Source organism: Leucoraja erinacea, chromosome 30, assembly GCF_028641065.1.
Source record: "Leucoraja erinacea ecotype New England chromosome 30, Leri_hhj_1, whole genome shotgun sequence".
In the NCBI taxonomy this organism is placed as follows: domain Eukaryota; kingdom Metazoa; phylum Chordata; class Chondrichthyes; order Rajiformes; family Rajidae; genus Leucoraja; species Leucoraja erinaceus.
In genome coordinates, this window is record NC_073406.1 from 27063868 (window position 1) to 27086534 (window position 22667).

The following is a 22667-nucleotide window of genomic DNA, read 5'->3' on the forward strand; positions in this document are numbered from 1 at the left end:
CCTGGCATCATGTTCTGCACAGACATGTGAGGTAAGGCATTCTGTGGGAAAATGAGCATTGCTTGATTAACTTGTGGGAAAAAACATTTATCTGCACTAACTTTTCTATAAGAAATAAATAGCATGGGGTTAAGAAGCTAATGCTCCCATTATGAGAAACAGCAGCAGCAACTAAACACTGCAGCAACTAAACTACGTGTGTTTCATTGCCTTTCCATTATGAGCTCAGTTGCTACTCACAATTGTGGTTCTATGAGTGGATTGATAACTGCAGTACTAACTATGACACAGTCGTTAATACAATCTGTCAACAAATGAACAGAGAGAGGAGGTACAACGTGCTGGAGTAACTCAGCAGCTCAGGCAGCATCCCAGTATCTGCAGTGTTCAAGAAGGAACTGCAGATGCTGGAAAATCGAAGGTACACAAAAATGGAGAAAGTCAGCCGGGGAAGCAGCATCTATGGAGTGAAGGAAATAGGCAACTTTCGGGTCAAAACTCTTCTTCAGACTGATAGGGGGTGGCGGGGAGAAGGAAGGAAAAAGGAGGAGGAGGAGCCCGAAGCTGAGGGATGGGAGGAGACAGCCTGAGGGCTGAGGAAGAGGAGGAGACAGCAAGGGCTAACAAAATTGGGAGAATTCAATGTTCATGCCCGCAGGATGTAGACTCCCCAAGCGGAATATGAGGTGCTGTTCCTCCAATTTCCGGTGTTGCTCACTCTGGCAATGGAGGAGACCCAGGACAGAGAGGTCGGACGGGGAATGGGAGGGGAAGTTGAAGTGTTGAGCCACCGGGAGGTCAGGTAGGTTCTTGCGGACCGAGCGGAGGTGTTCGGCGAAACAATCGCCCAACCTCTGCTTAGTCTCACCGATGTAGATCAGCTGACATCTAGAGCAGCGGATGCAGTAGATGAGGTTGGAGGAGATACAGGTGAACCTCTGTCGCACCTGGAACGACTGCTTGGGTCCTTGAATGGAGTCGAGGGGGGAGGTAAAGGGACAGGTGTGGCATTTCTTGTGGTTGCAACGGAAAGTGCCCGGGGAGGGGGTAGTATGGGATGGAAGGGAAGAATTGACAAGGGAGTTGCGGAGGGAGTGGTCTTTGTGGAAGGCAGACATGGGGGGAGATGGGAAGATGTGGCGAGTGGTGGGGTCACGTTTGAGGTGGCGAAACTGACGGAGGATTACTTGTTGTATGTGATGGCTGGTGGGGTGAAAGGTGAGGACTAGGGGGACTCTGCCCTTGTTGCGAGTGTGAGGATGGGGAGAGATTTTACCTTCTCCCCAAAATCCACAAACCTGACTGTCCTGGTAGACCCATTGTCTCTGCCTGTTCGTGCCCCACCAAACTCATCTCCACTTACCTTGACTCCATACTATCCCCCTTGGTTAAATCCCTTCCCACCTATGTTCAAGACACCTCAGACACTCTCCGCCGCCTCCGCGCATTCCACTCTCTAGGCCCTCACCCCCTCATCTTCACCATGGACGTCCAGTCACTCTACACCTCCCTCCCCCACCAGGATGGTCTCAAAGCCCTCCGTTTCTTCCTCGACCAGAGAAGCAACCCATACCCAGCCACTGACACTCTCCTCCGCATAGCGGAGCTGGCCCTTACCCTCAACAACTTTACGTTTGACTCCTCCCATTTACTCCAAATACAAGGCGTAGCTATGGGCACATGCATGGGCCCCAGCTATGCCTGCCTCATTGTCGAGTACGTCGAACAATCCTTGTTCAATACGTACCAGGGCCCCATCCCCAACCTCTACCTCCGTTACATGGACGACTGCTTTGGGGCCACCTCCTGCACCCGCACACAACTGACTGACTTCATCCACTTCACCACCAACTTCCATCCGGCACTCAAATACACCTGGACCATTTCCGACACTTCCCTACCATTCCTTGACCTCACTATCTCCATCCCAGGTGATAGACTTCTGACCGACATACACTATAAACCCACTGACTCCCATGGCTATCTGGACTACAGTTCTTCCCACCCTGCTTCCTGTAAGGACTCCATCCCCTACTCCCAATTCCTCCGTCTACGCCACATCTGCTCCCAGGATGAGGCGTTCCACACCAGGGCATCCGAAATGTCCTAATTCTTCAGGGAAAGGGGGTTCCCCTCCTGCACCATAGATGAGGCTTGCACCAGGGTCTCTTCCACACCCCGCAACACTGCTCTCTCTCCCCATCCCCGCACTCGCAACAAGGGCAGAGTCTCCCTAGTCCTCACCTTTCACCCCACCAGCCACCACATACAACAAGTAATCATCCATCAGTTCCGCCACCTCCAACGTGACCCCACCACTCGCCACATCTTCCCATCTCCCCCCATGTCTGTCTTCTGCAAAGACCGCTCCCTCCACAACTCCCTTGTCAATTCTTCCCTTCCCTCCCGCAAGAAATGCAACACCTGTCCCTTTACCTCCCCCCTCGACTCCATTCAAGGACCCAAGCAGTCATTCTAGGTGCCACAGAGGTTCACCTGTATCTCCTCCAACCTCATCTACTGCATCCGCTGCTCTAGATGTCAGCTGATCTACATCGGTGAGACTAAGCGGAGGTTGGGCGATCTTTCGCCGTACACCTCTGCTCGGTCCGCAAGAACCTACCTGCTCAGCACTTCAACTCCCCCTCCCATTCCCCGTCCAACCTCTCTGTCCTGGGTCTCCTCCATGGCTAGAGTGAGCAACACCGGAAATTGGAGGAACAGCACCTCATATTCCGCTTGTGGAGTCTGCATCCTGCTGGCATGAACATTGAATTCTCCTAATTTTGTTAGTCCTTGCTGTCTCACCCCCCTCCTCAGCCCTCGGGCTCCTCCTCCTCCTTTTTCCTTCCTTCTCCCCGCTACCCCCTATCAGTCTGAAGAAGGGTTTCATCCCAAAACGTTGCCTATTTCCTTTGCTCCATAGATGCTGCTGCACCCGTTGAGTTTCTCCAGCATTTTTGTGTACCTCCCAGTATGTGCAGTTCCTTGTGCAGGATCTGAAGAAGAGTCTCAACCCGAAACATCACCCATTCCTTCTCTCCAGAGATGCTGCCTGTCCCGCTGAGTTACTCCAGCTTTGTGTGGCTATCTGCAGTTCCTTCTTATAACAAATGAACAGAATTGGGATACAGAGCAGATCTGGTCATTTGTAGGCGTCCAGTTTTCCATCTGCAGTTTGCATTTGTTCTGACACCTGGAATGTGTAAGAGATGATTCGCTAAGAGATGCTGTGAACGAGGACAGTATATCAGGGAAGCTCAGACTCCAGATTCAAAGTTCCCTTTCTTCAATCTCTGCTTGAAGCCCATTGCTCCCTGCAGCTATATAATTAACGTACAAGCAGGTCTCAACAATCATGCCTTGAACTCGTGTCTCCCACTGTCTTTCATTATCTCCATAAACCAGCCGTGCACGACCAAGCACTCTCTATTGTATCGACAGAATCGGTGACTCCAACCCTGAGCCAAGGCTCCCCATCCCTCCAGGCTATTTCTCATGAGACATCTGTTCCCAGAATCAAACAGCACAGAGGACTCCTTTTGGCCCACTATGTCAGTGCCAATACTTTTGTCCAATTCATCATTCTCCCCTGCTCTTTCCCCAAAGCCCTGCTTTGTTCTATTTTTTTTTTAAACATATTACATATTACAAAGAAACAGCACAAATCAGAACTGAAACTGACAAGCTGCTAGTCCGTTTAAATGGATTAGCTCCATTGTAATCTCCCGCCAGCACAGAGCTGCCGACTGTCAGGAATTGCTCGCGGCAAGGCAGTGGCAGAGCTCAGGGAGGGTCACAGGTACATCACAGTGTCCACCGATCTATGGTACAGTTTGTTTTTTAACCCTATATTGTTTTTTTTAATTATTATTGAACTATTATGCTGCCGCTCGCCTTTTAACCGGAACTCGAAAGAGGGAGCACATTACGCCAATTTTGGCCTCCCTTCACTGGCTCCCAGTGCACTTTCGAGTTCATTTTAAAATTATTTTATTTGTTTTTAAATCATTGAATGGCCTCGCCCCGCCTTACCTCTCTGAGCTGCTCCACCTATATGCTCCTGCCCGGTGCCTCAGGTCAGCAGATCAGCTGCTCCTTGAGGTACCAAGGTCTAAGCGGAAGCTCAGAGGGGATAGAGCCTTTTCTGTTGCTGCCCCGGCACTCAGGAACACCTTGCCGCTGCAGATCAGACAGGTCCCTTCACTGTCCATCTTTAAATCCTCCCTAAAAACTCACTTTTATTCACTGGCTTTCGACACTGGCTGAGACATTGTTCCTGTTTTTAGTGCTTTTAATGTCTTTTAATTTTGACTGTTTTTATAGTCCTGTCGTCTTAATGGTTTTGGTAGTTTGTAATAACTTTTTGTTGACTTCCCATGTACAGCACTTTGTGGTAACTGATGTTGTCTAAAAGCGCTTTATAAATAAAGTTATTATTATTATTATTATTATTGAGTCCCGACGGTTGGTCAAGGACGTGGGGCTGAAAACAAGAGGGGGAGCCGGAGTGGGGGGGGGGGGGGGGGGGGGGGGGGGGGGGGGGGGGGGGGGGGGGGGGGGGGGGGGGGGGGGGGGGGAAGAAGGAAGGAAGAGGTACATTCGGAACTATATTAGAAACATAGAAAATAAGTGCAGGAGGAGGCCATCGTATCCATTCATTGTGATCATAGCTGATCAATAGCCAATCCCCAATCAATAGCCCGTGCCTGCCATCTCCCCATATCCCTTGATTCCACTAGCCCCTAGAGCTCTATCTAACTCTCTCTTAAATCCATCCAATGACTTGGCCTCCACTGCCCTCTGTGGCAGGGAATTCCATAAATTTCCAACTCTCTGGGTGAAAATGTTTTTTTCACCTCATTCTTAAATGGCCTCCACTTTATTCTAAGACGGTGGCCCCTGGTTCTGGACTCGCCCAACATTGGGAACATTTTTCCTGCATCTAGCTTGTCCAATCCTTTTATAATTTTATATGTTTCTATAGGATCCCCCCTCATCATTCTAAACTACAGTGATTCCAAGCCTAGTCTTTTCAATCTTTCCTCATATGACAGTCCTGCCATCCGAGGGATCAATCTCGTGAACCTACGCTGCACTGCCTCAATCGCAAGGATGTCTTTCCTCAAACTAGGAGACCAAAACTGTACACAATACTCCAGATGAGGTCTTACCAGAGCCCTATAATACATCGGTAACGTTGTCGCCGCTCATTATGTGGCAACTCTTTGCATACTTGTGTATTGTTTGTATTCAATAATATGGGTATGTTGCAAAGCGTACCTGAATCGTCGTTGAGAATCTGTCCCAGCCCGTGTGTGTGATTTTGGCGCTGTTTAGAGGGGGCGGGTTTAAAACGCGATATTTACTAGGCTGTTGCAATCGAAAATGTTCAGCCTAGTAAATCATTAACGGAAAATCGCTGAAAGACCCCGCCGCAAAAGGTATTATTAGTTTTTATGGCCTTGTATAATAGTTATAGTAGTTTAAAAATCACTCTCCAAACCCGCGACCTCTCGCAGCCCCAGGGTTTTATAAAGCAAACAATTAAAGGTATGTAGCTTATTTTTACATTAAAAAGGGCTTCTTAAGAACCCTGTATATAAAGTTTACTATAGCGAGTAGTTCATTTTGGGCTCTTTACATCCCGCAGCATTTTTCTGGGCATTTGAGGGCACAAATCCAGCGCAATGTGAACGTTCTAAACCAGCGCGTTCACAGGAACCCACTAGAAAGCTGATTTAAAATGGACTTTAATTTGCAGCAATTGAACACTAAATTCCTTCCATTTGGCCTATAAATCAATGTAAATGAGATTTCAAAATCATGTTTTATTGTGAATTATTTATGAATATTATTTGGACACTTGGGCTATTTAAAAATGTTAATCATTTATTAAGAAATGGATAGAAGTTTAGATCTAGTAATTGAAGTTTGAAATTTGCTACACTTGGGTAACTAACTAATTATATGTTTCAATTTCAGGTCATCCAAGTAAGATTATTTTATATTTGTTTCAGAATGCTTCAATCTACGATAACTGAAAATTTCATTCAGTTCTCTTAATTTTTAAGAAGGTTATGGCCTTTTGACTGCCCACGATTACAGCTTTTTTGTTATGTCCATAGAAAATCAATAGGGAACAAGATGCTAATTTCCGAGTATGAAAATGGCCATAACTTTTTAAATACTTGAGATATGAAAGTGAATTAGGTGTCAAATTAAACTTATTTTTATGCTTTATCTGATGGGATAAATTACAGACTTGATTTTTTAAATCTCAAAATTTTGTAACATTGCTAAATAATAGTAAGATTAAACGAGAACTTACCAGTTTGAAGTTTGATATTTATTTTATGAGGAGTTATGATTAGAGATTACATGATGACCCCGCCAGCACGCGTGCGCGACATTCTTCAAAGCAGCGGTGTGGAATCACAGTAATTGTAATTGAAATAAACATAGTAAGATAAGAAGAACTAATATACCAGTTGACCTTTATAATAGAGGGCGGGAGCGGAGGGCCCGTAATCCCTCATCATAACTCCTCATAAAATAAAGATCAAACTTCAAACTGGTAAGCTTGTTTAATCTTACTATTTTACTTCGGAGTCACGTGAGTGACTACGTGAAGATTTTAAAGATCTGTGATTTCAAGCCGTGGAACAGTCCATGCTTCACTCACTGCCGAAGTCATTCAAGGGAGGAAGTATGTTATCGTATTCAGACATGAATCCAATTTAGACAATAACAATTTATTTTAACAAAATAATCCTCCCTAGGGCTAAATATATTACAGAATTCAAACTTGATTCTGCAACACCGCAGGTTTGGTTATTGGCTTATTATAAAGAATTGGAAGGTCTTTCTCTAGACCATCCTGCTGTTGCCAGGATATGGTCCATAGGCACTTCCATGTCTCTAGCTGCCGGTGTTGCTGTTGCCCTTGTGGATGGAGATTTAAGATGTCAGTATCCACCCCAGCAGCTCCCAAGCCTGTCTGAGCCATCTAGAGATGGTTTGTGCTGATACCCGGCCATTAGGCTGTTTATGGCTGCCCATAGTGCCAATTTACTTCCTCTTAAAGTTTTAGTAATCTTAAGGTATAGTAGAAGGTGTGTCATTAAACACAGTCCAGTGTCAGATGGGTATATCTGGAATTCCAGTTTACCCCCCAGGAACAGGGACATTGCTGGTGCCTCTAGCAATGTTAGTGCAACACAGACGTCCCAGATCTGGGAGCACCTCACTCTAGGAGGGTAGTGTTGTAAATAATCCTCATAAGTTTGACAACTAGAGGGTGAGATCCCATGGAGAGTTGTCGTGCCGCCTGCCACCAGCAAGCTGACAGGGCACTCCTGCGCAATTATAGCGCTGCAGCTCAGTCCTTCATCTACATGAAGGCTGGACAGGAATTCCCAGGACGTTGGTGATTGTAGCTGTATTATACGCCACACCAGTCCTTGTTGATTCTTGATAGGCTGCCGTGATCATGTTCATGGTCCTGTCCGCCAGCCCGGATCTAGCATGGTGGACTATGGTTCAGAGACTATGTCAAGGACCACAGGGATCCATGGCTGTGTAGGCCAATCAGGTACTTCCAAGCCACCTGATGCTGAGACCATATGTATTTTGCTTAGGATCCGACTGATGAGGCAGGAGGGGAAAAACATTGTAAACATTTTTTCACAATTCAGTGAGTAACGTCCATTGCTGCTGCCCCAAGTGTGGTTCCCAAGCGACATATGTTGATAACTGGTGATTGGGTCTAGATGTAAATAGATCGATATCCGGTGTCCCTATCTTTTAGTAATATCAGCAAACTTTTTTGTCGTCCAACAGCCATTCGGTGCTGTCATTTAATTGTCATGACCTGGTGTGTGCCACTGTATTGAGCTTACCTGGTAGGTAGGTTTGCTGATAGCCAAATATGTATGTTAACACACAATTGCCAGATTGTATTGGTCAAATTGACACATGATATCGATTTTACTTCGTTCTTCACGTAGTCACGTGAGTGACTACGTGAAGAACCCCGCCAGGGCGCATGCGTGTCATATCGCTACACGTATTGCGAAACAGTCAGGCGGGGTGGAACGACATTCCCCCGCAGCGGCAGTTTAAAACCCGGAACCTGCAGGTAAGAGTTACTCTGCGGTCTTTTTGTGTTTCCCATGCTGATTACAGGTGGGAAATATGGACAAGTCGAAGAAAACAACGAGGGCTGCGACAAAGCTGGCGGGGGAGGACCGCGAAGTAGCGGGCAGCCTGCAGTGGCCAGCGGCACTTGAAACACCGTTAATGGGATCAGCTGTGCCCGATGTCGCCTCCGCACCGGCCAGATCCACTCCGCGGCCGGGCGGTAAGGCAAAACAAAAAACCAACAAAGTCGTTGACTCAGATGAGTCCGACTTTGAGCAGCCGCAGGCGGCCAGCGACCGTGAGTGCTGGAGCCGGATGGAGCAGTGTGTGGAGCATTTGCTCCAACATGACAGGCTCCGGGAGATGGAGTCTAGTCACTGTGGGCTCTATGTAAAACCCACAGCAGTACCTCTTGTAGGGCTGCACAGTGCATCTCCCTCGTCAGAGGGGAGTACTGGGGGTCAGTTCTGGGCTGATCCTGAAGAGGGGTTTGCAGAAGAGAAATCAAGTGTGCAGGGGGTGCAGGAACGTGAAAATCTACTGGACATGGTGTCCAACTTCATACAGCCAGACCAGACTGGCCAAAACCTGGAACAAAAACTAGCTGCCAGTATAGATTATATGTCCTTTAACCAGCTACAGGAACAGGCTGTATTGGACACCACGTCAAGACACTTGGCACCGGGTAACTGTATATCCCTGAATGTTCCTGTTGTAAACAATTGCATATGGAAACGTATTGGAGTAGGAGTTAGAGGCATGGATATCAAACTCCAAAAGGTATTAAAGCTCCTAACAGCGGGGATAACAGCTTTCACCCGCACAGTAGATGAGAAGGACATGTCGCAGGACCAACAGGATGCACTGGCACTGCTTTGCAACACACAATATGAAATAAACAGCATCAGGAAGAGTGCCATCCGACCTACTTTAAAACCAAAATTCGCGGGTCTGTGCAAACCTGGAAACGTAAAACCACCAATTCTACTATTTGGAGGTAACCTATCGAAGCAAGTCAAGGAGCTCGATGAGGAAGCAAAAACCCTGGGGCTCATAAAAGGGACTTCATCAAAAACCCACTACAGCCATAGACAGCACCCTTACGCACCCACCAGTAGAACAGGACTAACTGGTGAAAGCTCGAAGGTCCGGTACACCGAACATGAGTCTTTTTTAGGCCATGGCCCAGGCCGGCCTTCTTGGAAGATACGCAAACCTCCAACATCAACCAAACCACAAACCCAGACACCGACGCCTCAACATCAATGAAGGATTTACAAAAAGAAGTAAACCTTCCACTGGTAACTATGGAGGTAGGTGGGTCTGGTTCCCTACAAATTGCAGGGAGCATGGATGTTGGGGGGAGATTACACTCCTTTCTGGATGCATGGAGTATGTTAACTACAGACACGTATATTTTAAGCAGTATCCAGGGATATACCATAGAATTTATACACAAATGCAGCCCTCCAGTTCAGTATGTACCGAACCGAATGTTCGTACTTTCCGGTAAAGAAAAATCAGAAGCGCATGCTGAACTGAGCGGCTTTACGCAAAATGGGTAATTGAAAAATCCCAACACGAACCGCTAGAATTCGTGTCCAATATCTTTACCAAAAACAAATAAGATGGTGGTTGTCGCATCATCATATATCTGACCAAATTGAATACATTTGTACAATATATTAATTTAAAAATGGAAACCTTTGTTACTGCAAAACAATTGATTTCCAAAGGTTACTTCATGGCTAGCATCGATTTAAAAGATGCTTACTATTCAGTGCCTATACGAGGTGACCACAGATGTTACTTAAAATTCAACTGGATGGGACAGCATTGACAATATAGAGCGCTGCCAAATGGGTTAACATCAGCCCCCAGGCTGTTCACAAAAATGTTAAAACCAGCCCTAGCGTTTCTACGGAAAATCCAGTTAAATCAAAATTAACGCCTTCCACCACTATGGACTTTTTGGGGTTCACCATTGACTCAGTTCACATGTCGGTGACTTTGCCAAAGAGAAAGGCTATAGACTTAATAGAGGCTTGCAATAACCTCATTGACATCAGTAAACTGTCCATCAGTTTGGTAGCAAAAGTAATTGGCAAAATGGTGGCTGCTTTTCCAGCCACACAATTCGGACCTTTAAATTACCAAAATTTACAGAGAGCAAAAATACGAGCACTCAAAATTAATGCTGGTCATTTTGACGGACCAATGAAGCTACCAATCAAAGCTATAATGGAACTAAAATGGGGGATAGATAACATTCGGTTTTGTTTCAATCCAATCATTATCAGCAACCCTTCTACGGTGCTACAAACTGATGCCAGTGCACTTGGTTGGGGTGCCACCAATTCCATCTCCAGCTGTGGAAGTAGATGGACTGCACAGGAGGCATCATTATTACTAACACTGGGCATAAACTACCTGGAAATGTTGGGTGCATTCTATGGCCAAAAGTCATATTGTACTGGGTCATATCACCAGCATGTTAGGCTACAGATTGACAATACCACTGTGGTAGCATATATCAACCGCATGGGTGGAAACAAATTGACATCATGTGACAATCTGGCTAATACAATTTGGCAATGGTGTATCCAGAGACATATTTGGATATCAGCTACTTACCTACGAGGTAAACTAAATTTAGTGGCAGACACCAGGTCACGCAAATTTAATGAAAACACCGAATGGATGTTGAATAAAAAAGTATTTGCTGATATCACAGCATGATATGGAACATCAGATATCGATCTATTCGCATCAAGGCTTAATCACCAGTTATCAAACTATGTTTCGTGGCAACCAGACCCTGGAGCAATGGCGGCAGATGCATTTTCGCTGCTTTGGGGGAAATTGTTTATTTTCTTCAGCCACGTCCCCTCCTTCCGAACCAGCCCGGCCCTGGTCCACAATGCATTCCTCTATTGAGGGAGATGCATTGTTTTACAGCCCTCGATAAGGTGCTGTTATGGGAGTGCAAAGACTCCATTGTGAGCTTGCTCCATCTCCCGGAGCAAGTCACGAGCGGACCTCTGCTGCACTGGGGCAGCGCGTCCTCTCGAACGGTCTCGGATGAGTATGATCGGCCGGGCTGAATCCTGCTGGGCTTTGCCTCCAGCCTGCTGCGCTGATTTGAGCTGTACGACTGATGGCGCTGGATTCAGCTTTGCAGAGTTGGAGTCGGTAAGTGGACCTTAGCAACCACTCCAATGGTCACTTCCACTGCCCTTGGGCAGCGCGTCCTCCTGGCCGGACTCCCCGAGTCTATCGGCCGGACCAACTCCTGTTCTGCTTGCCTCCAGCCCGCTGCGCTGTTTCCAGGTATACAGCTTGTGGTGCTGGGCTCAGCCTGCGCCAGTCGGCCCCGGCTGTCGGCTGTCGGAACCTTCCTGGTTCCCCGCAGCCTGCGGTCCTGGAGCCGCTGGTCGCCCAAGGCAGTCGGCTGCCGGAACTTCCCCAGTTCCTCACAGCCTGCGGTCCAGGTGTCCGTCGTTTCTTCTTCCCCTTGTCCAACGTGCTGCAACATACACCACAGCAAGGGGAAGAAATACAACTTTAGAATACATTTCTTCTTACCTTCTAGGTCCATCTTTTAATTTTGCCGCAGGAGTGCTCCACCCCCGCCCGTCGCTGTTGCACTGCGTGAGACGCTATGTCACGCACGCGTGCTGGCGGGGTCTTCACTTAGTCACTCACGTGACTCCAAAGTAAAATTTCACTGCACCGTGACAATAAAGTATCAATCAAACTCCTATGTGTTGTGTATTATGGTGTTTACTGAGTACAAGGTTTACATATCTGTTGTGCTGCTGCAAGTATAAATGTCATTGTTCTAAGTCAGGACATACGATTGAGCAACGTTTTTTTGTTTCCTCTGGGTATGTGAATACTCAGGAAATGACAATAAAGATATACAATACAATACAATACAATACGATACAATCATGTAACACTCTTGACTTACCATTAGAAAGTCATGGCTGAATCTACTTTCACTTTACTCTCATGAAAGTGAGGTCCAGATGAATCAAATTGTGCAAAAAGATACTCTCCCCTCCCCTCTGGTTCTTTCACCAATTAACTGAGACCTTTGTCCTCTGGTTACCAAATCATTCCTCACCAAGTCACAGTTTGCTCAAATCAACATTCACCCTACAATCATCCCATGTTTCCCCAGAGACTCAAAACGTTTGGGTTTATAACTTGGGTTGTCCTTCCTTCCTGCCTCTACGTTGGTCTCACACATGAATGGGTTCTTTAGACTTTAGAAATACAGCACGAAAAAAGGCTCTTCGGCCCACCGAGTTCCCGCCAACCCCATACACTATCCTCCACAGAGGACAGTTTTACAACTTACTAAAGCCAATTAACCTACAAACCTGTACGTCTGTGGAGTGTGAGAGGAAACCGGGGTTCCCGGAGGAATCCCACAGGGTCACAGGGAGAAGGTACAAACTATGTTCAGACAGCACCTGTGGTCAGTATTGAACACAAGTCCCTGTGAGGCAGCAACTCCACCATGATGCCTGTGCTCATTCTTTATCAGAAATTCCATGCCTTAATTCTATGAAATTTAAATTGGGTGCTAACACCTAACACATAGAAACATTGTAGATTTTAGGGATCATCTCAAAGGAAAGGGGCTGAGAAGAAAAAGGCAGCAAGATTAAGAGAGATTTCCAGGGCAAATGTAGGTATTTACTGCAATAGGTGTTGTACACTCCCCTTGAGAATGTTTCAGACGTCCACAGTCAACCTCTTTCATTTGGAACAACCAAAGTGGACTCTAGTCTACTGGGCAGCACGGTGGCACAGGGGTAGAGCACCTCCTCATAGGCAATGGGTGCCAGCGATGCCCAGAAGTCACAAATAAGATTGTAGAGTGAAGAGTGTTTAATTTTCACATGTACTGAAATGTAACAATGAAATTCTTACTTGCAGTAACGTAACAGGTCTGTAAACATAGAATGCAATAGATAACATAATAAAACAAACAAAAAAACATGATAAATAAAAAAGGACCCATGTTAGTGCACATCTTCCATGGTGTTCACCTCTCTTGGAAAAAAAACAATTGCTTTCCAATAGCAGTCAGTATTTAAAACCATTGCAGAATGAGTTCAGGAACTCAATGCTCAGTATTACAGCTTTGAAGTAACATATCGCAACCATGTACCAGGGCTCAAATTACAGGATAAGTAACATTCCCTTTCAGGTGTAGTGGAAAAATGTTAATGATTCATTGTTCAGCAGCGCACTTGTTACTGCTAAAGGGCCTGTCCCACTTCCGTGATTTTTTGGCGACTTGCCGGCACCCGTCATAGTCACAGCAGGTCACCAAAAATCTTCAACATGTTGAAAACCAAGCGGCGACCAGAAAAAGGTACTACTCTTTGGGCGACTACTCACGACCATACAGGCGTCACGTGTCGACATGTCGCGGGGTGACGCCTGTTTGGTCGTCAGTAGTCGCCCAAAGAGTCGTACCTCTTTCTGGTCGCTGCTGGATTTTCAGTATGTTGAAAATTTTCGATGACTACGATGGGTGATGGCTGGTCATTGAATAAATTGCGTAAGTGGGACAGGCCCTTAAAGCTGCAATTGAAATGAGCAGTCAGATCAATAATCAATCACCACCATGGATCAGAAAGTTACACAGTGCCTTATGTAGTTATTGTCTGCCTTATGCTAGTGGCTATAGTGTGCCATGTTACCAGTCAGTTTAGTTAAGGAATACAGTCATAGAGTCATATGTTGTTTCAATATATGAGCCTGTTTAGTTGTAGTGTGTAATTTGTAGTGTGTAACGTGTAACGTGTAGTGTGTAGCATGTAGTGTGTAGCGTGTAGTGTGTAGCGTGTAGTGTGTAACATGTAGTGTGTAACATGTAGTGTGTCATATGTAGTGTGTAGCATGTAGTGTGTAACATGTAGTGTGTAGCATGTAGTGTGTAGCGTGTAGTGTGTAGTGTGTAACGTGTAGTGTGTAGCATGTAGTGTGTAACGTGTAGTGTGTAGCGTGTAGTGTGGAGCGTGTAGTGTGTAACGTGTAGTGTGTAGTGTGTAGCATGTAGCACGTAGCACGTAACATGTAATGTGTAGCGTGTAGTGTGTTACGTGGAATGTGTAGCGTGTAACGTGTAGTGTGTAGCATGTAGTGTGTAATGTGTAGCATGTAGTGTGTAGCATGTAGTGTGTAGCATGTAGTGTGTAGCGTGTTGTGTGTAGCGTGTAGGGTGTAGCGTGTAGTGTGTAGCGTGTCTCCTCCAAAGACTGCAAGAACTTCAGACTTCACTGGCATTAACATTCTGAAAAGAACCAGACTGATTCCTGGGATGTCAGGACTGTCTTATGAAGAAAGACTGGATAGACTTGGTTTAAACTCTCCAGAATTTAGGAGATTGAGAGGGGATCTTATAGAAACTTACAAAATTCTTAAGGGGTTGGACAGGCTAGATGCAGGAAGATTGTTCCCGATGTTGGGGAAGTCCAGGACAAGGGGTCACAGCTTAAGGATAAGGGGGAAATCCTTTAAAACCGAGATGAGGAGAACTTTTTTTCACACAGAGAGTGGTGAATCTCTGGAACTCTCTGCCACAGAGGGTAGTTGAGGCCAGTTCATTGGCTATATTTAAGAGGGAGTTAGATGTGGCCCTTGTGGCCAAGGGGATCAGAGGGTATGGAGAGAAGGCAGGTACGGGATACTGAGTTGGATGATCAGCCATGATCATATTAAATGGCGGTGCAGGCTCGAAGGGCCGAATGGCCTACTCCTGCACCTAATTTCTATGTTTCTATGTTTCTATGTTTCTAACAAATGTGAAGCCGATTCCAGCAGCGGTATTCAAACAGAATGGATTAACATAGTCCACAGGAAAACTGGGAGAGAATGAACATGCGCTGCTTTGCTTCTCAACAAGATAACCACAAAGATTATATCAGTTGTAACACAGAACAATGCATTGATGAATGAGAGAGATTGAAAGATGGAGTGGGCGGTTTAGATTTACGTTGAGTCTATCAATGTCTCATGTACCGAGGTACAGTGAACAGTTTTGTTTAGCATGCTGTACAAACAGATCAGATATACCGTACAAAAATACAATCACCCCAAACACAAGAACAATAGATCGAGCGAGGGGAAGATATAGAGTGCCAAATATAGTTTCAGCATTGTAGCGCATCAGTTCCAGAGACAAAGTCCAATGCCCACAATGGGGTAGAAGTGAATCAGACAGTCCCCTGGTTTAAGGAAGGAGCATTCAGATCGTTAGAACAATTAGAAGTGGTGCTAGATTTACAGGTAGAAAAGGGTTTTAAAAGAGTAGAGCCACTGTATCGGGTGATATAGATCCACCTCTGTGACCAGCGTGGAAAGAGTCGCCACACTCCAGCACCAACTTGTACAGCATCCTTATCATCAAACAATGCCAGCCAGGGTGATATCAACAAGCACATCTTCCACAGAGGCTGGTGGAAATCTGCTGTCTGTACTCACTGCTGCAGTGGCTGATCACATTGAGATACGCTGGACTACACTGAGTTATGGAATCAAGGCAACTAGATAAAGTGAAGAGACAGATCAGAAATGATCTAATAGAATTCTCCCATGCTTATGTTCCCATGACCAAGATTCACAATGTAAAGATTGCCAAGCTGATTAACAGCTTACCGCATGCTATACAATCCGACTCCTCTAGACTTCCTTCAGTTCACAATCTTCCCCTTGATGTAACTTCTGAGACATATTCATCTTCAACAGATAAAGCTGCAACATCAACAGAATAACTCCCACATGTGGTCAGAAGAGATGAGTTAGAACTACTCACCATATTGACAACGAGGTCCTTGGAAGCCTTGTGGACACTGACACAGCTGTGATGTGCCCTCGATGCATCTGCCACCATTAAAGCACACACCAGTGCTGCAAATTGCTGTAACAGAAAAAAAGGGACGTATTTAGCAAAACATTGCAAATTCAATTATCTAATTGTTTCTATATTTAAGTGGGAGTTAGATGTGGCCCTTGTGGCTAAAGGGATCAGGGGGTATGGAGAGAAAGCAGGTACAGGATGCTGAGTTGGATGATCAGCCATGATCATATTGAATGGCGGTGCAGGCTCGAAGGGCCGAATGACCTACTCCTGCACCTATTTTCTATGTTTCTATGTTTCAAATGTTTCACTTTTTAGTTTAGTTTAGAGAAACAGCGCAGAAACAGGCCCTTTGGCCCACTGAGTCTGCACCGGCCAGCGATCCCCGCTCACTAGCACTATCCTATACATGCTATATAAGCCAATTAACTGACAAAACTGCACATCCTTTGGGGTGTTGAAGGAAACGAGATCTCAGAGAAAACCCACGTAGGTCATGGGGAGAACGTACAAACTCCATACAGACAGCACCCATTGTCAGGATCCAAGCTGGCTCTCTGACGCTGTAAAGTAGTAGCTCTACCGCTGTGCCCACGTGCTACCCCTTGTTTCAATTATACAACCCAGAATTGGCAAACGCTGCATAATTTTCTCCCCCTCCGCTCCCCACTCACTGCCCGAGTTCTGCTACAATCTTTACAATTGGCTCCTCAATCCACAACCAAGTCCACTCCAGACTGCATTCTCTCACTGGCACCTTGCCTCCTCTTTGCTCCTTCCCAGTTGTTCTAGGTTTCGGAACTTTCCCTTGATAAAAGCATCTCTCCTCTATCTAGAAGATAGACACAAAAAGCTGGAGTAACTCCGTGGGACAGGCAGCAACTCTGGAGAGAAGGAATGGGTGATGTTTCGGGTCGAGACCCTTCTTTGTTCCTTCCTACACATCCCCTCTGCTGCTTCTCACTGATCTCCCCCCCCCCCCCCCCCCCCCCCCCCCCCGACCATTGTTTCTAACCAAGCCGCAAATCAACGTACATTCCATCCCAACCCTCAGATATAATTCAGAAACATTAGCCAGAACATTGTAATGGCTGCAGACAGACCCTTATGGATAAAACAGACACTGCACAAGACAAACTCATCACTTTAACTTTTTGGGTGAGATTTCCCTGAATACGACACAAAGTGTTGGAGTAACTTTACTGAATATTGTGGGTTTGAGATCACAGGTGACTGCATCTTACATGTGAAGGACTACAACCCACAATGCACAGTGAAAGACTGAGGGTGTATTTCACAACAAAAGTTCATTGTTAAAAACTTATATTCCACTTCCAGGTCAAAGAGTCAAGATCATTCTCAAAGTTGGAAATAATAAATGTACCAAATTGTAAGGTGTTTACTAAAGGTTGAGGGGAGAGGACAATGAAGGATGAGTTAGCTCAGCATTGCCCTGCTTCTAGTCTGTGGACAGCCACAGTTTGAAGATGGGAGAGGGTTGTGTGTTGTGGGTATTCCTTACATTTACACATCTGCTGGGGATTTACTGTAATTGGGGAAGATGGTGCAAGGAGGGTGGTCAACTGGCAAGAAAACAACTCATTATATGAGTTGTGAGTTTCCATTTGTAATCTTCAGTAAAAATGAGATTCTGCATAAGGAGAGACCATGGTATCATCCAATTAATTTCAGCCTTATAAAGGGAACTCACCCAGCTAGCTGGATGAGGTAATATTTTCAAAGCTATTAATTCTCACGAAGCTGCAGTGTAAAAAAGATTAAAAAGCGTGGGAGTAATAATCGATACATCAGGACTTGAGGAGAGCGGATGCTCACAGATGGTCACAGAGAGGTTTGTTATTGTTACAGATGCAGAAGAACAGTTAGAAACATAGAAACATACAAAATTAGGTGCAGGAGTAGGCCATTCGGCCCTTCGAGCCTGCACCGCCATTCAATATGATCATGGCTGATCATCCAACTCAGTATCCTGTACCTGCCCCCTCTCCATACCCCCTGATCCCTTTAGCCACAAGGGCCACATCTAAATCCCTCTTAAATATAGCCAATGAACTAGCCTCAACTACCTTCTGCGGCAGAGAATTCCAGAGATTCACCACTCTCTGTGTGAAATTTTTTTTTCTCATCTCGGTCCTAAAAGACTTCCCCCTTATCCTTAAACTGTGACCCCGTTGTTCTGGACTTCCCCAACATCGGGAACAATCTTCCTGCATCTAGCCTGTCCAACCCCTTAAGAAGTTTGTAAGTTTCTATAAGATCCTATAAGTTTTGTCACATGTACCGAGGTACAGGAAAAGCTTTGTTTTTCCTGCTATCCAAAACAAATCTGATAATATAATGTAAAAATACAATTGTCAAACTAAAGGATGGTGGCACGGTGGTGCAGCGGTAGAGTTGCACCCTCACAGCATCAGAGACCCGGGTTCCATCCTGACTACGAGTCCTGTCCGTACGGAGTTTGGACGTTCTCCCCGTGACCTGCGTGGGTTTTCTTCAGGAGCCCTGGTTTCCTCCCACATTACAAAGACGTACAAGTTTGTAGGTTAATTGGCTTGATAAAATTGTAAATTGCCCCTAGTGTGTAAGATAGTGTCAGTGTACAGGGATCGCTGGTCAACATGGCCTCGATGGGCCAAAGGGTCTGTTTCCACACTGTATCTCTAAACTAAACTAAACTAAATTACAACAGATAGAGCAAAGGAGAAGATACAGAGTGCAGAAAATAGTTGTCAGCATTGTGGGGCACCAGTTACATGGACGTCTCCAATGTCCATAATGAGGTAGAGTGGAAAATAGCTAATAAACGGATCATTTAGAAGCCTGATATCAGAGCTGTTTCTTCTGTTCCTTCTGTTCTTCTGTTCCTCCTGCCTTACAGGAGCAGGGAGAAGAAAGAATGGCTGGGGTGGGACAAGTCTTTGATTATGTTGGCTGCTTTTCTGAGGCAGCGTGAAGTGATAACTCCACAATTCAAAGAGTCAAAGCACAAAAACAAACACGGACACGGAAATAAAGCCTTCGGCTTAACTTGCACATGCCAACCAAGATGCCCCAAATACACTCGTTCCATCTGCCTGCATTTGGCCCATTCCTATCCATCTACCTGTCCAAATATCTTTTAAATGTTGTTATATGTGCCTACCTCAACTAGCTCTTTTGGCAGCACATTCCATATATCTACCACCCTCAGTGTGAAAAAGTTGCCCCTCAGTCTTTATCGTTCCCCTCTCACCTTTGGTTGTTGATTCCACTACAATGGGTAGCTCACCCTAGATCCCTCTCTGCAGCTCTCTGCAATTGTTGTGGACTTGGCCACAGATCTTCCCAAACCAAGGTGGAATACATCTGTAGAAGTTTGTAAGAATCTTTGGATACATGCCTAGTGTCCTCAGTGTGCTGGTGAAGCAGGGGTGTGGGTGTGGCTTCAATGGGGTTGCCTCATGACAGATTGTTGATAATATTTGCAGCAAAGGATTTGATGCTCTCAGCCATTTAGACCTTAACACCATTGATGTTGATTGGTGCATGAACCATCATGCTTCCTGAATTTGATGAGGATTCACCATGTTACTACCTCCTTCCTGCACTCCATCTTGTCACTGTTTGTGACACAGTGCTGTCATCAGCCAACGTGTAGATGGAGTTTGAGCAGAATTTGGCTGCACAGTCGTGAGTGATCAGGAAGAGACTGAGAATACATCGTAGTGTTGAGAATTATTGTGGAGGAGGTGTTGTCATCTGTCCTCATTGAGTGTGGTTTGTGACTGACAAACGTGAGGATCTAGTGGCAGAGGGTGCTGATGCCCGGGTCCTGGAGTAAGGAAATGGGATTATGATGTTGAAGACGGAGCTATAGTCAATAAATAAGGCCACACGGTGGCGCAACTGTAGCTTTGCTGTCTTATAGCGCCAAAGAACATGGTTCAATACCGACTGTAAATGCTATCTGTACGGAGGTTGTACTTTCTGCCCCTGACCTGCGTGGGTTTTCTCCGGGATCTTCGGTTTCCTCCCACACTTCAAAGATGTGCAAGTTTGTAGCTTAATTGGCTTGGTATCAATGTAACTTATCCCTAGTGTGTGTAGGACAATGATAGTGTGATGGCATCACTGGTCGGCATGGACTCGATGGGCCGAAGGGCCTGTTTCCATGCTGTATCTGTAAACTACACTAAATAGGAATGTGTAGGAAGGAACTGTAGATGCTGGTTTAAATTGAAGATAGACACAAAAGGCTGGATTAACTCAGCGGGTCAGGCGGCATCTCTGGAGAGAAGGAATGAGCGTCATTTCAGCACGAGACCCTTCTTCAGACTAGTTAGGGATAAGGGAAATGAGAGATATAGATGATGATGTGAAGAGATAAAGGACAATGAGCGAAAGATATGCAAAAAAGTAACAATGATAAAGGATAAAGTCTGAAGAAGGGTTTCGGCCCGAAACGTCACCTATTTCTTTCGCTCCATAGATGCTGCTGCACCCGCTGAGTTTCTCCAGCATTTTTGTGTACCTAATGATAAATGAAACAGTTTTATTTGTTGGGTGAAATCGAGAATCATGTGCGACTTGGGTGGGGGAGGGATAGAGAGAGAGGGAATGCCGGGGTTACTTGATGTTAGAGAAATCAATACATACCACTGGGCTGTAAACTGCCGAAGTGAAACATAAGATGCTGTTCCTCCAATTTCCTCCAAGTTTACGCGGGCTGAGCGAAGGTGTTCAGCGAAACGATCGCCCAGTCTATGTTTGGTCTCGCCGATGTATAACAGTCCGCATCTTGAACAACGGATAGGCACCTGGAGGAGGTGCAAGTGAACCTCTGGCTAACCTGAAAGGACTGTCGATGTCCCTGGACAGAGTCGAGGGAGGAGGTATTAGCGACAGGTGTTGCATCTTCTGTGGTTGTAGGAGAAGGTACCTGGGGAGAGGGTGGTTTGGGTGGGAAGGGATGAGTTAACCAGGGAGTTGTGGAGGTCTCTGCAGAGGGCAGAAAATGGGTGGAGATGGGAAGATGCAACAAGTGTTGGAGGTGGCAAATATTTTGGACAATTATGTGTTGTATGCGACGGCTGATGAGGTGACAGGTAAGGACTATGGGGACTCTGTCTCTCTTGCGACTAGGGGGAGGGGGAGCAAGGGGAGCTGCGGGGTACTGAGGAAACACATGGGAGGGCCTCACCCATAACCCCCATTCCCTAAAGAATGCACTTGCACCTCCTCCAACCTCATCTACTGTATCCGTTGTTCAAGATGTGGACTCTTATACATCAGCGAGACCAAACGTAGACTGGGCAATCATTTCGCTGAACACCTTCACTCATCCCGCCTGAACTTACCTGAGCTCCTGGTTGCTAAACACTTTAATTCTCCTTCCCATTATCACACAGACCATTCTGTCCTAGGTCTCCTCCATTGTCAGAGTGAGGCTAAACGCAAATTGGAGGAACAGCTTCTCATATTTCGCCTGGGCAGCTTACAGCCCAGTGGTATGAATATTAATTTCTCTAACTTTAGGTAGCCCCGGCATTCCCTCTCTCCCTATCCCGCTCCCACCCAAGTCGCACTAGTTTCTCGTTTTCACCTAACAAACAGCAAACAATGGCCTGTTTCCTTTATCATTGTTACTTTTTTGCAAATCTTTAATTCCTTGTTCGTTATCTCTCAACATCATCATCTACATCTCTGTTTCCTTTAAGCCTAACCAGTCTGAAGAAGAGTCTCGACCCGATAAGTCACCCATTCGTTCTCTCCAGTGATGCCGCATGTCCCGTTGAGTTACTCCTGCTTTTGTGTCTATCTTCATGTTAAACTAAATAGGAGTCTGGTGTAGGTATTCTTGTTGTCTAGGTGTTGCAGAGCAGTGTGGGGCTATGGAGATCAAAGGGTTCAAAAGTATTTTATTGTCAGGTGTATCAATTAATGTACAGTGATATGCGAATTACCTGCTGTTGCAGTGATAGGTAAACTCTTGTGGATCATTGCTGTCTGGGCAGCTGGAGATAAAACTGGCTCATGTTATCGAATAACATCTATATAATCCCAGCACACTCTCGGGGCAGAGGTGGGACAAAGTAGACCTCCCTCCATGTCCCAATACCTAGTTCCTTGATAGCAGAAAAAATAATTCTGAGTGCTGGTGAATTCAGGAATATGAAAGTATTCCTGTCCTAAACTAGGAGAGTAGGAGCAGAATCTTTCGAGTCATACTGTGTTCATTTCCCCCTCTTGAACACTGCACAACTTATACTTTGAAAGTGTTGAGATAAACTTTCAAACATCATTGGGCTTTTAACAAACTCGGTGGCCACGTTCCATCCTGTACACCAGAGAGGTGTGACCTTCCCAACGCGAGCTCATTTGTGTTTACCCCTCTCTATATGAACTGCTCCACCAATATCACTGTCATAGCCGCTAAAAATCGTACATTGTCCCTAGTGTGTGTAGGGTAGTGTTAATGTATCAGGGATCGCTGGTCGGTGCGGACTCAGTGGGATGAAGGGCCAGTATCCCTAAACTAAACTAAACTCATGATAAACAACAACGAACAAAGCTAAGTATATATATATATATATATATATATATATATATATAAAGTTGAACTATTTTCAACTGCTCCACAATA

General features: G+C 45.6%; 1 protein-coding gene across 1 annotated transcript in view; it reads right to left on the bottom strand.

Annotated features, from left to right (window-relative positions):
• Positions 1–22667, bottom strand: part of LOC129711769 (multiple epidermal growth factor-like domains protein 6) — a 552574-nt gene that overhangs the window by 442419 nt on the left and 87488 nt on the right. The window contains exon 4 of the mRNA XM_055659700.1: positions 15980–16084. Coding sequence (XP_055515675.1) covers positions 15980–16084 — 105 coding nt within the window. The remainder of the gene's footprint in view (positions 1–15979; positions 16085–22667) is intronic.